The sequence below is a fragment of the Cotesia typhae genome, unplaced genomic scaffold (assembly GCF_013202065.1).
Source record: "Cotesia typhae breed Kobodo isofemale line unplaced genomic scaffold, CoteBio_Ctyphae contig_11, whole genome shotgun sequence".
Classification (NCBI taxonomy): Eukaryota; Metazoa; Arthropoda; class Insecta; order Hymenoptera; family Braconidae; genus Cotesia; species Cotesia typhae.
The window spans coordinates 668,253-683,522 of NW_027423711.1; the positions used below are offsets into that span (position 1 = coordinate 668,253).

General features: G+C 26.9%; 1 protein-coding gene across 5 annotated transcripts; it reads left to right on the top strand.

Annotated features, from left to right (window-relative positions):
• The first annotated feature begins 2,496 nt into the window (after positions 1 to 2,496).
• On the top strand, positions 2,497 to 13,884 carry LOC141538262 (putative 4-coumarate--CoA ligase 1). Of its 5 annotated transcripts, XM_074259665.1 has the most exons (10): positions 2,585 to 2,987; positions 3,057 to 3,090; positions 5,661 to 5,940; positions 6,030 to 6,237; positions 9,625 to 9,794; positions 11,181 to 11,367; positions 12,420 to 12,574; positions 12,697 to 12,880; positions 12,969 to 13,294; positions 13,380 to 13,884. In XM_074259665.1, exons 3-10 carry the CDS (start codon positions 5,704 to 5,706, stop codon positions 13,650 to 13,652), a joined length of 1,740 nt encoding a protein of 579 aa, XP_074115766.1. In that variant the 5' UTR covers positions 2,585 to 2,987; positions 3,057 to 3,090; positions 5,661 to 5,703; the 3' UTR covers positions 13,653 to 13,884. The 5 variants fall into 5 exon arrangements, with proteins under 5 accessions (XP_074115772.1, XP_074115766.1, XP_074115751.1 ...); XM_074259671.1 differs by lacking the exons at positions 2,585 to 2,987; positions 3,057 to 3,090 and adding an exon at positions 2,497 to 2,511; XM_074259650.1 differs by having other exon boundaries at positions 2,585 to 3,090.
• Positions 13,885 to 15,270: the final 1,386 nt, after the last annotated feature.

Below are 15,270 nucleotides of genomic sequence, written 5' to 3' on the forward strand. Positions count from 1 at the left end.
AACAGCAGCAACAACAACAGCAGCAACAACAACAGCAGCAACAACAGCAGCAACAACAACAGCAGCAACAACAACAGCAACAACAACAACAACAGCAGCAGCAGCAGCAGCAGCAACAACAACAGCAGCAGCAGCAACAACAACAACAACAACAATAATGGCTTTATTTAAATTACGTGAATGGCAATCGTTTGTTTTCTGGAATCCCCGTCACAATTAGTGCTCCGTTCATGATATGGGACACTAATTATTGAAAAAAGGCCTATAATCCGGATTATTTGTCTGCAAATGCTATCGAATCAGATCTGATTTAATACTGTTGAAAGTTTGTACTCAACAAATTATAACTCAAGTAGATCTCGTTTCCAGATAAATAAATACATTAAAAATTTTGATAATTCAAAAAAAAAATCTGAAAAACGATTAAACCCTGGAGGCCATAACTGGAACTTCCAGCTATGTACCAGATCAGAAAAATTTCTTCATACGAAATTGTAAGCTCTCTTCAAGCTCAAAAATACAAATTTTGTATATGCTTGAGCTCAAAAATCTAGTAATTGTGTTGATGAGGCAAATTTTTTAAAACTTTGAAATTCAATATCACTTTTTTCGACAACGATATCACTTGACCGAACCAACCGATTTTGATATGACTTTTAGCAATCGACATAGTTTTTTGAGGTTGAGATCGAATTAAATTTTATAATTTATTCATACAGTCGTTTAAAAGTTATTCCAAAAAAAAATTTAACCCCTGCCCTCCCCTCACACATACACTCGTACAGGCATACCTACAAACAGACATAGTGATATCCTCATAGAAATAATCCGAACTGGTTCCTATAATCTCAAACCGTGAAGATCTGATGCTCGATTATCGAAAACCATTGTTTTTCATGGCAAGAAGTCATAACTAAATGAAAAAATATCTAATAATTCATAAAACAATTTGAACTATCTATTATAAAAAATTTTAAATATTTTTTAAATAGTAATTTTCAGGATGATATTGTTTTAACAAGTAAGTGTTGATATTGTAACTAAGTTTTAAACAATGTGGTGAGACAAGAAAGTAAATAAACAATTTGAATAAATTGTAATGTCAGAGATTGAATGAAGTATCTGGAGAAAATACATACACATACAAAAAAAAAATTCCGTTCATTTATTCTTAACAGAAAAACAAGTTTACTTGTTCCAAAAAAATTTTTTAGAAAACCTGAGTAGTTTTTATGCAAGAAAAATTTTTCTTGAGGTAAGAAATTTTTTTTTTGTCTCAGTAAAACTGTACTTTAGCTATAAAAATTTTTATTTTCTTAAATATTTTCTCGAGTCAAAAAAATTAGTTATCTAATGAAAAATGTTTTCTTTCTTTGTAAGAAATTTAGCATACTCTTTAACGTGATGCACATTTTAGTGTCTGTAATCACTAGCACAATTAAAAACATCTTTATGTTTCCACAAAGTTTAATATCATTGCGTGATGTTTACTTAATTTAAAAGTAAATTTGTTCAATGTCTTGATATGAATTTTAATTACTGTGCATAATTTTTCACAGTAAATACCACTTGCATTAATATTTGAATTTAATTATGTATTGAATACTAAATGACCAGAGAAGATAAAAACTTGATAAATTATTAAAATAAAAAAAGTAAAACTCGTTTTTCTGCAAGCAAACTGTTACTTTAAATCATTATTTGATTTTTTTTTTTTTTTACTAAAATGCGGTCTTTAAAAAATATTCCAAAAATTTTTAAGTCGATAAGTTTTTTATCAAAAGAAACATCGAAAGTATTACTCTAGATAATAAAAACAAAAATTGTTAAATTAATAATAAAAATTTTATAATCACAAAATGTTGTTTTAACTTTCTATCATGATTTTCTCCCAGTCTATTTTCATCTTTTACTGAAATCACCTCTTCAATTACATTTTGAAGAAACTGTTTAAATTTAATTTCGTATAAATTTATTTATGAAGTTTATGAAGTTTATTTATAAATCAAGACATTCCCTGAGTAAATTCTTACAATATTATGAATACAGTGGTCTTCAAAACTTTTTCGTTTTCTACCTTTAAGTCCCCACTATCCCTCACGAAAAAGTGAAGGGCTTAATTACTGTATACTCTATAACTTTGATTTAAAACTCAGTCAAAATTGTAAACTCTTCACTGGATTATGTAATATGAAAAAGAATTGCTGATTTTTTTTATGTAGAAGATTTCCTGTTATAATTACCTTTCAATGCTGTGGTTTATTTTTTTTTTCGAATGTTTTTATAATACATTTTTGTATAATATTTTTTATTACATATATATAAAAAATTTTCATTTTTTCATGGAAGAAAAGTAAAGTCCGAGGATATACGTAAGTAAAGAACTGTTTGAAAGTGGGGAATAATTGCTATCAGAAGCTTCAAGTTGAACAGTTATTCATAATCATCTCCAGTCGACTGAAAATACGCTTAATAAACGCAACAGCGTAAAATTACATTATTGTATATCAGGTACAGAAAAATGATTTGAGATAAATTTTAATGACAGTTGGTGCGTTGTATACCGACGCCCTTGGCGACTAATACAAATATTTATTTACTCACATAAAATATTACAATGTATACATGTTACTTATTTATCTATCGAAATTAAAAACTGTGTCGAGTCTGCAGACTAAATATTGTACAGTGCATGTATATATAATGGGGGAAAACCCGGTCTTCATTACGATTCGTTGCGACTGGTTCGATGCTCGAGTCGAGCCTCCAAAAGCATAACAACAACAATAACAACTCACAACAGTTTGTTATGCATTCACTATACGTGTTTTACGTAATTTGTACTTAAAGTAAAAGTTTGCGTGTAATTCAGGCCGTCAAAGAAGCTGTATAGTTGAGTGTCTAACTGTTTTAAACCGTGTATTCAATATATCGGCTGTATCTGACTTGTAGAAGAAGTAAATAGAAATTTCTGCTTTCAATTAATTGTAAATATTTCAGTTTTTTACATTTTTTTATTCAAATATGATTATTAAAATTTTTATCATTCTTCATAGTTGAATTATGTGATAATATCTTGCTCAACAATACGTAAGTTTGAAAATAAATTTTTTCTATTAATGAAATTATTTTATGATCATACTTTTTGTTCATTAGCTAAAGTTGAAAAAAAATTAATTTGTTTTGTTTTTAATTAATTAATAAATACATTACCATAAGCTATTAAAGTAATTGTGAGTCAGAATACTTTTAATCAGAGTGATAATAATGTCTAGAGTCATGAAAATCATTTACCAATCACAATTGTTGACACAACGCATATAAAATTCCTGATAATATGCTTGTATATAGATACAAGTATATATGGACTTTGAAGTGAAATAATCGTGTAAGTTTGTTATAAAAATATAATTGATATCTATTTTATTAAAATTTGTTTCTCAACATTATTATTAATTTTGAAGCTTCAAAATTATTAATAATTTTGTTAATCATTAAATATTTTTTAGTACTTAAATAATTATTAATATTTTTTCCTACGGAAGTTATTAAATTAGAAAGGGAATTTATTATTACAATAATTTTTATAACTGAAAAATTTTAAATAAACGTTACTTATTTTTATACTGAGTCAGTACAGTAAACAAATACATCGATATCACAAAAGACACAAACTCATGACAATTGGACTTTGAACCAGACGGCTCGAAACAATTACGCGCGCAATATCATTACATTACCTTTGATCGAGAGAAGGGGCATAATGTTTTACTCGCAATGATAAACGATTGTTTATTTTTTATTTTTTCATATCAATAAGTTTCATTGAATGATAAGTGATAAAGTGTTACTTTAAAGTGATCTGTAATAACATTATCACTGTTAATTACTTCAGATAAATTACAAGTGTAAGACACAACAAACTTTATAAACATCAAGGTTAATTGTATTTTTATATTTTTCAAATTCTTAATAGAGAAAACATACACAAAATTGATAAATTTTCAAAAAAATTAGGAAGATACAATTAAGTTCAGTTGGAATTTCTAAAATAGCGGTTTCATCAGATTCAGATGTTAAAATTTTAGCAGGAATATTTTTTTGGGTCGAATAAGTTTTTGCTTTGTCGAATTAAGTGTTGGTGTTCGTGAGTATTTCCACGAATCAAAAATATTTATACTTCAGTTACAAATATCGTTTTTTCGCGTGCTTGTATGCATGTGTGTGTGTGTTTTCCTTATAACTATTGAACGACTAGACGGATTGAAACACGGTTTACGGCGTTTGAAAAACTTGTATTGCTTTGAAATTTCGTGTGAATTCGAAACAATTCGGCTCTATAAATTTTGAGAAATCTAAAAAATAAGATTTTCAAGAAAATGTTTTTTTGAAACTTTTAAACTACTGTATCGATCAATTCCAAAATTTAATCAACTCTTAACTTCAAGAAACCCATTTGTTCAAGAGATATTATTGTCATAAAGTTTGAAAATAAGAGTATTTTTCAAATGACTTCGAAATGTCTTCTTATATCGTTTTTGATGAACAATTTAATAATTAGTACTTGAAAAATTGCGCCGAAAGCCGCCAAACTCGTCAGAATCGGTTGATTGGTTTCGGAGATATTTAATATTGAAAATATAAGAAAAACAGTGATTTTTCAATATAATTTTAAAATTCTTTATCAGATCGAATTTTTTTTTCTGAGAACTTTAGTAAAGAGCTCAAAAACGTCATAATATTCGAAATTTGAACATAAATAATTCTTGATGAATCATGCTTTCAGACTTTTTATTGATGTTACGACTTTTACACAGAAAAAAAAAAATTTCTTGAACCAAGAAAATTGTAAGGAAGACCAAAGTTATTTTGGAGCAAGAAGAAATTTTCTTGGCTTAAAAAAATTTAACTTCTTTCAAGAAATTTTCAATCTTCCTTAAGATTTTCTTGATTTAAGAAAATTTACGCTTGACTCAAGACTTTCTTTCTTTCTGTGTAATTAAAGTACTTTTTTAGATTTATAATGATAATATATTTAATATAGATTGAAAATCCATATAATGTATCAGTTAATTTCAATTATTGTTGTTGCATAAACAAAATTCCATATTGTGCTTTTTTAATTTTTCAACGATACTAATTAAATGTTAATCAATTTAAATTTCATTTTCAATGTTATCAATTGTAATTTCTTCTGCAATCATATCAATATTATTTTGCATAATAATTTCGTAAATAACATGACTAAAAAACAAAAAAATGTTTTTTCTTCGTCCAAGATATTCTTATTTTTTGTAAAAAATTCTATTTGTTCGAATCAATTTTCTTTACGTCAATGGTTAAATGGGAATTTTCTTGAAAATATATAATATAGTTAGAATAGCCTTTTAAGACCTCAGACCTTGACATATGAGAAAAACTCGGTTTTTCTAAATCGAAGTAAAAAGAAAAACTTCCCAAATTTTATAAAACTTCAAATTTTTTCAATAAAACAATTGGATAAAAATAATTTTACATATCGACAACAGAGTACCTATAGATTTTAAGTATATACTAGACTATAAATTAAAAACTTTTCATCAAATCATTGTAATTTTAATGAAAATTAGTAAATTTCTCTTAGTTATTAAATTATTTTATTTGTGTACTTACCATTTTAGTATTGAAGAAAAACCATCTTTTAATCAGCAAATCCATAAAAATATGGAATCATTTGTCCGGGGAATTCAACGAGTGGGATTAATTTTGAAAAATGGATCGAAAGTTACGAATTCAACTGCAAGAAAATATGCATCGACTGTAACAAAATGTAAGATGATTGAAGGTAATAATGGTGAGCAGATTTTTTCATCATGTTATGAAGATGTTGAGATACCTTCATTAACCATTCCTGAATATTTATGGCAGAAGTTAGAAAAATGGCCAAAAAGAATTGCTGTTGTACGTATACAAGTTTTAGTTTTAGCCTATCTACTCATTTTATTCAAAATAACTAAACGCACTTGTTCATTAACATGTTTTTCGTTTAGGAATGCGGAATAACAGGAAGGAAATACACATATGCAGAAGCAAGAGACAGTGCCAATTATATTGCAAGAAGTTTAATAAATATGGGCTTAAAAAATGGTGATGTCGTGGCATTAATATTACCAAACTTACCAGAAAGTCCGATTTCATTCCTCGGTATTTTAGAAGCTGGACTAGTTTGTACAACTGTCAATCCTTTGTATACTGTCGGTAAGTCTTAGATATTTTTTAATTATACATGTTAGAGAATGGATAAAATGTTTATAGTTATATAATACAATTATTATAATAAATTATAATAATACGTTATCATTACTATTATTATTTTGGATATTAGTGCAATATTTCATCTCTAGAAATAATGCAGTATTGCAGCGTTCTATTTCTCTTCCAGACAAAGAAGAATTAAAAAAAAAAACGCTCTGCTACGTAATAGATTTTTAATTATCTATTTTGTAGCAGAGCGTTTTTTTCAAAATTTTCATTTGTTTAGAAAAAAAACATAAAATTGCAATAGCTTTATAAACACGAGTGCAACAAGGATAGAACCGTTTTTTGCAGTGAGTGCGACGGATGAAAAAAACAGGATCGGCTGTTAAATCAACAAAAATTTCTTAGTTCAAGAACTTTTGTACTCAAATCAAGCCGATAAATTTCTTCAAAAGTATTTTCTTGATTCAAGTTAATTTTTGTAACTTCCCACTGAGAAAAATTGAAAATTTTTAAAAATCGGGAAAATTATTGGTTTTACCCCGTTTTTCGAAAATGTGTGTGTGTATGTATGTATGTGTGTGCGTGTGTGTGTGTGTAAACCTCTCATAACTTTTGAATGGCTTGACTGATTTGATCGCGGTTAGCGCCATTCAAAAGAGCTTGGCCAAACTTAGATTTTAAATACAATTTAGGCCGATTTGGACCGGTAGATTTTGAGAAATCTAAAAAAAACTACAGAAAACAATTTTTTCAAATCTCTTGTTTTTTGAATAACTTTTGAAGTTCATTTTTAACTTTTAAGGTTCATTCATTCAGAACTTATTGCTGTTGGAAAATTAAAAAAATACTGTTTTTTTAAACTTCTACACGGTGAAAAGTTTTGGGTCAATGCGTCAAAAAATTTTGTGTTAAATATTTAACACTTTTGTGTGTTAATTTAACACAATAAATGTTAAATTTACATATAAAAATGTTAAATATTTAATACAAAATTTTTTTACGCAATGACGCAAAATTTTTTACTGTGGATCAGACTTGTGAGCTCCAAGAACAGTTAACTTTTTGAGCTCGGAGAGTTCAAAATAACCCATAAATTATATTTTTGAGCCCGAAGAGCTCAAAAACGTCATAAGTGCAATTTTAAGCGCTTAGATATGGAATTAGCGGGAAGTTGTAGGGATGGCCTTTAGGGCCAACCACATTCCTAATTTTTGTTTGCGTAGATAAGCCTATACTTACAACTGAACGAATTCTTACATAAAAAATTGAACTAATCTTAGTAAACTTAAATATAATAATTACTAGAAAAAAATTATTCTCATCTTTACACATGCTTTGATTAGTTTAATTATATAGTTCGACTTACTCAAATTCTTTAATTATCTTAATGATTTTGATAATTTTTTTTTTACAATGATTTAGCGGGGAGTTATTGGCGATCAAAGCAAAAAAAGTCCTTTTTGACTTTGACGATTCAAATTATCATCGTACAGACAATGAACGTAGAGTTTTGAAGATCGTGAAATATTTTTTATAAGAATTCATTGATTAATTATTAATGCATTTTCACTATAAATATTCTATAGTTCCACATTACAAGCACATAATTGATAATATATGACCTACTTAACATTTAAATTGAGTGTAAGAATTCCCACTCATTATTATTATCGTTAGATATATCCGTAACGTTATCATAGTAAGTATTGGAAACATACTGTATGTTTTTTATTAGTTATTAACATTATTCATGGATCGTGACTTATGAATATGATCATTGCGTTACTAGTATAGTTTAATATGCTATCAGTTATTTTTTTCAACATCAATTATAATCCAAAATTAGCATTAATGTATACATTAATTATTGCTATGATTATGAGAATTTACCATTTTTATAGCTTTGCTCTTAATTCCATGAACTTTTTTAACTATTATTTAACCTTTAAGTAGCCCACTGGGTATGAAATAAGCCAGGATGAGTTTCATGAAATTAGTTAATTACATTTTGTAAACGATCAAAGCAGAAGTTTCTATTATGCTGAGACGAAATTTTTTATTAACACTACAAATTCTTCACTAGAATATTTATCAGATGTAAAAGAAAAATTAGCTTTAGCTCAGGTGTAGTCAATCTGAGTATACGCCACCCATCTAAAGAAATTTTTTGAATAATTAAGTCATACAGTCGATTTTTTTACTGCCTACATTATCAAAATAGTGACAAAATTTTTTGATATAGAAATGACAGATATTTAACGTTTGACCAATCGTAAAACGCATATATCGTCAATGCTCAATATAAAATGTAACATTCGATCATCCTCTCATAGCTTATAAAATTTATAATTTTTTGAGTATTCTTATTTTTAAAAAATCAATTATCTTTTAACTGAGGTTTCCGAATATATGTTTAATCCTATTTCAACTACTATTGGTAAAAACTTTGTATCGATTAATTTCACAAAGATATGTTATTTCAAGCAAAAGACGATATTTTGACAATATTTTTGTTTCATTCGGTTTTCCGCAATACATCTAAAACATTTTTTTTTCTTCATAATTATCTAATGAATTTTTTCTTACACTATCTGAGGTATCGATTAAAAATTATTAAGTGAAATCCATTAATTTATTCGTAAAATATATAAATGATTCAAGATGAACACAGAAAAAAAAGTTCACTTCAGCCAAAAAAATATTTTTCTTCCGAATTATTTTCTTGAGCGAAAAAAAATTTTTTTGACACAAGAAATTTCACTTATTCCAACAAAATTAATTATCTTGCTTTAAGAAATACGTATCTTGATCGAAGAAAATTTATTTAAGTCAAGAAAATCTTCTTGTTTTGAGAAAATTAAGCTTCAAAACAAGCTTCAAACCTCTTTGCTTCAAAAAATTTTGTTCTCGATAGAAGTAAATTTTCATTAATATTTTTATTGATTAACATGTCAAATGGTAAGATCAAATAATATTGAATCATTTATTTTCATTCAATATGTATAATTGCACGCTAAAATAGTATAAAATGGGTAGCAAATGTTCAAGAGAAAAATTTTCTCAGCTGAAGTAGGTAGCACTGCTTTTCTAAAGTATCTAAAAATCTTGATGAAATATAAAAATTTATTGTATCAAGTATTTATGATAATTTGAATTAAGAAAAAGTTACTTTCACCAAGAATCGAATTTCAAGAAAAATTTTTACTTTAGCCAATACAACTTCGACCTTCCTTCAGGCACCCGAAAATTTTCTTGAGCCAAGAATTTTGTTCTCCGGTCAAGAAATTTTTCTTTCTGTGTATAATTGTGTCATACCCCATGCCGCGATAGTGTACTACTTAAGAGTTTATTATAATATAATAATCATCAAATTTATTATAACAGACGAAATTTCCCGACAACTACAGTCATCTGGAGCAAAAGCAATTATTACTTCCACTGAAATTGCATCCAATGTGATGATTGCAGCAAAAGCAAGTCTTCCTCCAAATTCACCTTTTATAGTTGTCGAAGATACAGACCGAGTTTTACCTACAGGATCAATTCCTTTTAAGGTAATCATATCATAGAGTTTGAAGTAATTAAATTATTTGTTATCAGTTAATTTTTAAGAAACATCTAAGTATAAAAATTATATACTTACTGTAATAGTATATTTTTGCCCTCCGCAAAAAAAAAACTTTGTCCCGCTGCGCTAAACAAAGTTACCGCTTTCCGCCTTCGTCGGACAAAAAAATAGCATACAGCCCTTGGAAAGTAAAAAATAAAACCTCGGCTTCACCTCGGCCAACTATTACATGTGATTTGAGACTTTTCTTATTTTCCTTCCCAAGGGGTGTAATATACTGGTTACAAATATAATTTATATATTAATATTTGTAAATATTAAAGGTTATAACATTAGCCTTGGGAAACATAAATATATAATTTTTATATATATATTATAACTATATATATATATATATATATATATATATATATATATATATATATATATATATATATATATATATTATATTAATAATATATATATAATTATAATATATAATTATATAATATATATAAGCCATATATAATAGCTAAATTTGTCATTAAAGACAAATTTGGGAATTAGGGAAATAAAGGAGAAAGGGGGAAGGGGAGGACCTTTACTCAGTAGGAATTTTCGGTAACTGAAAAAGTAATTCGGACAGCCCATACCGGAACTCGAACCCGGATCGTTTGGTTACGCGCCAAAGGCTCTACCAGTTAAGCTATCCGAGACTTGATAGTTATATTATTAATATAATTTTTAATTTTATTTATAATTTATTAATATATAATATTATATAAAATATAATAATTATTATATATAATATTAATATATATATATATATATATATATATATATATATATATATATATATATATATATATATATTATATTATATAATAATATAATATATAATATATATATAATTATATAATATACATATAATTAAATATATATATATTAATATATATTATATATAGCTATATATTTATAGCTATATAAGACTATATTAATATCCGAGACACTGTCCGTAATTACTATTTAGTTAAGATATTAAATAATATAATTATATAATATAATTAATATTAATAGTATAATCCTATACTATTTCGTCATTGTGTAAAGTGTAAAAATTTTTGTGTAAAATGTAACACTTTAATCGGTAAAGTCTCACATTCTTATGTGTTGATTTTACACACTAGAATGTAAAATTCTGCACACTAAAGTGTAATATTATACACAAAAATTTTTACACTCTACACAATGACGAAAACTGTTTTACTGCTTACACTCATTTTACGAGAAATCATAATTTAACTCTTAATATAAGAAATACAAATAACATACAAATATTTTTAATATTATATCACGTAAGGTTTAACCATATTTTTTTTTTTTCCCGTAAAAGGATCTCACAACGAAAGGAAAAACATTACCACAAGTGCAGGTAAAATCTCGAAATCCCCATGATCTTGCCGTACTGCCATATTCTAGTGGAACTACAGGTCTTCCAAAAGGAGTAATGTTATCTCACCACAATTTGATATCCAATATAATAATGACTGATTCTAGCTGTGATTTCATACAAGTTCCAGGTAGTTATATTTTTTTTTTCTAATTTAAAAATAGGTCCCATCTTTTTTTCTTCTTGCACTCATCGCATAGCATAGCTATTGCACTTTAATAAATGTTTCTCAAACAAATGAAAATTTCATAAAAAAACGCTCTGTTATAAAACAGATAATTAAATAATCTATTGAGTAGCAGAGAGTTTTTTCTATAATTTTTCTTTGCTAAGGAGAGATTCACGAAGTCATAATAACTGGGACCGGCTCTTGATAAAATAAGTATTTTTCCTTTGAAGAAATAAAAAATTATTGCTCTCAAATACTAAAAAATATTTCACAGAATTACTTTCTTCGGAATAACTACTTACGTTCCCTCAAAAAAATTATTAAGTAATGTTCACAAAAACACTTTAGTTGCAAAAATATTAAACTTTACTTATTTATAATTTTTTCATATTACTTAAGGGGGGCGATACATGTAAAAAAAAAATTGGATTTTTTTCTTTTCATAAATCGTTAGAATATCATCTTAAAAATATGCCTGTAAATTTTCAAAACAAAATTATCATTATTTATATGTTAAAAACTCATTTCAGTGCTTCACTTTAACTCGGCGCTTGAGCGTGTGTCAAAACTTTAAACGCGTTTTTCTCGAAACGACTTTTTTTAAATTTGCAGGCGGAATAACTCAAAAAGTTCTCAATCGATTCCAATGAAATTTTTCACACGTCTACTTCATAGCAATAGCTTCTAGTTAAACCTCTAACATTCTAAAAAAAATTTTCAAAAATTCACCCTTTTACAAAAAAATCCTCGGAAGAAAGGGTAAAAAATCGAACTTTTTTTCTGAGGTGTGCCAATTTACGATTTTTTTACTTTATTGGTTTAATTAGAAGATATATATTTTATGGACACGTAAAATCTAATTTTTTTAATTTCCGATCACCGTACGAGAAGTGAGAACGCCCGCAAATTGATGTTTTTTTCCCTTGATATTTTATATTCATATATTTACAGCGAACACAATATTTTTGTATTTTTATATCGCAAATTTTTAAACGATTTGAAAACAATTTCAGATGACTTTCAAGATGTCATTCCAACAGTTTTACCTTTATTTCATATATACGGTATGAACGGTTTAATGCTGCCAAGAATGTGCACGGGAGCTAAATTAATTACCCTTCCAAGTTTTACTCCTGACACATATATAAATGTATTATCAAAAAATAAGGTAAATAAATTAAGTAAAACCTAAATTGTATGGCAGCAAAAAAAAAGTGATAGTTTGATTTAATTAACACTTGTAAATATTTCACATTGAATTTCTACAGCCCACACATTTATTTTTTGCAGTGTACATTAATTTTCAGTGTACCCCCTATCGTTTTGTTTTTTGGTGTACATCCAGCAGTCAAAGCCGAATATTTCAAAAATGTAAGAGCTATTTTTAGCGGCGCAGCACCATTAGCTGGATCAGACGTAGGAAGAGTTTATGAAAAGTTTAATTTAATTCCTGATCAATTGCGAATTCTTCAAGGTAAAAACTTGCATTAAAATCAAAACAAAAAGGTTTAATTTATTTAAAAAAGTTATCAATTTTCCTACAAAAATGTTTTATCACATAGGTTACGGCTTAACCGAATCTTCACCGGTGTCATTTTTAGAAATGTCAAATACTAAATTTTCAAGTATTGGTCATCCTGTTAATAAATGCAAAGTACGATTGGTTGATTCAATAACCGGTAAAGATGTTGTTACACCAGGTCAAACTGGAGAAATTTGGATAAAAGGCCCCCATGTGATGAAAGGATACTTTAAAAATGAAAAAGCGACAGAAGAAACTTTACAAGATGGATGGTTAAAAACCGGTGATATTGCTTACTGTGATGAAGATTTTGCTTTTTTCATAACTGATAGATTGAAAGAATTAATAAAAGTCAAAGGATTTCAGGTAAAATAAAACTTTTTAATCTTAAATGATAATTTTTTGTTGTTGCATGTTATTAATTACATTTATAATCTATCTCTATACTTAGGTACCCCCCGCAGAATTAGAAGCGGTATTAAGAACGCATCCCGCGGTAACTGATGCTGCTGTTGTTGGAGTAGCTGATCCACGATCTGGAGAAGTACCAAAGGCATTTGTTGTATTAAAACCAAATCAATCGGCGTCTACAGAAGACATACAAAATTTCGTAAAAGGAAAAGTTTCAGAGTACAAAGAACTAAGAGGAGGTGTCAGTTTCATGAAGGAAATACCAAGAAATGCGAGTGGAAAAATATTGCGGATGCATTTAAAAAATTTATAATAGGAATCGAGTACTTAGTTTATAGAAAAAAAATTGTAATTATAATGATAATAAGTATTTAAGTTATACATAATGTTTATATCAATCGTTAAAGCATCAAAATGCTTTGAAACTAATGGAATAAATTAAAATTACTTTTATTAAAATAAAAAGTCATATTTACAGGTATCATGTAAATTTTTATAGTTTTACCTGTATAACTATAAATAAATATATTTAAATACAATAATGATTCAGGTTATATCACTTGATGCCATGTGCATTCTCTGTACTTTTTACATTCCTTTCTCGATCATTTTTCTGAAAATTTTAGACTACGGTGAAGAACAAGAAGTACGATTTCATAAAAAATAAGTGAAAATGAAAAAAAAGAAACCCGCTGCGTAGGTTATTTGAAAAGAAAATAGTTCGATACAAGTGAAAAACAATATAAAATCAAGGGATTTATTTTTTCGTTTTTTTTTTTAACATTTAGATTACAATTTATTACTAGTTTAGCACAATTTGAAAAAAAAAAAAAAAAAAAAGTATGTTTAGTTTATTTAAAAATGGACTGAACAACAATGTTGTTTTTTTGTTTTTGCATGTGATTTTGGAAAAAAATACGAAAAAATAATTCAATGCTTCTTTTAATTTTTGATCTAACTTTATTGGAACATAATCAAAATTTATCTATGATTGTCACTTATAATTTTTGTTTTGATTTTTTTTTTTTTTTGGATTTTGAAGTTTTCTAAATCTGCTGAAAAATTTTCAGAGTGGTATAACGAAAAACGAACATTTGAAGAAAATAAAATACCACTCTGAAAGTTTCAGGAAATTCGCAGAAAATGCTGAAGTTTTTTATAAAAAAAAAATAATCGAAAGTCAAAAATGTCAATCATCCTAAAATTTTCGTTTTTTTCCAAAATTTAAAAAAAAAAAACGTTGAATATAAATCCGAATCATCGATCTTATTTTTTCTCTAAAAAGTACATTTAAAAACAAAAATTAAAAAAAAACATCCCAATAAGTTAAATTTTAAATAAGTTATGGTTATTTGACAAAAAAAAACTGTTTTTTAAATAACTCGTAACTTTTTTTTGGTTGGGTAAAAAAACTTGAAAAAATTTTGAAAATTGTTTTCAATAAGATAGAGAAAGATACCAAAATTTCAAAAAAATCAAAAAGGGTCGGAGTCAAAAGTGGTCCATTTGGCATGGCGTGCCCCATATAGCAATATCAATATAGCAAATATTTCAAAAAGTTCCGTCATGAGGACAGATGCAATAGTTAGATTTTTATGAAATCTACTCAAAATATTAAAATTATTTATCCCTTATTTTACACAATTTTCATTAATCTAAAAAATTTAGAAATTGATGAGATTATATCATCGTAAATAAATTTGGAATTTCTGTTTGATTTTAATAAACCTTATCACGGCGTAACATCTTAGAACCAACACTGCCATAAAAATTTTATCTAGACTTAAGTTTGCTACTGATTGTTTACATAGGTTTTTATCATATTTGTATGAATTTACCAATACGGATTCCAACTGTTTGATATCTCTTCAACATAATTCTTTATATTTTCTGTTATTAAGTGATTGGAAAGTAATACCTAATAACACGAA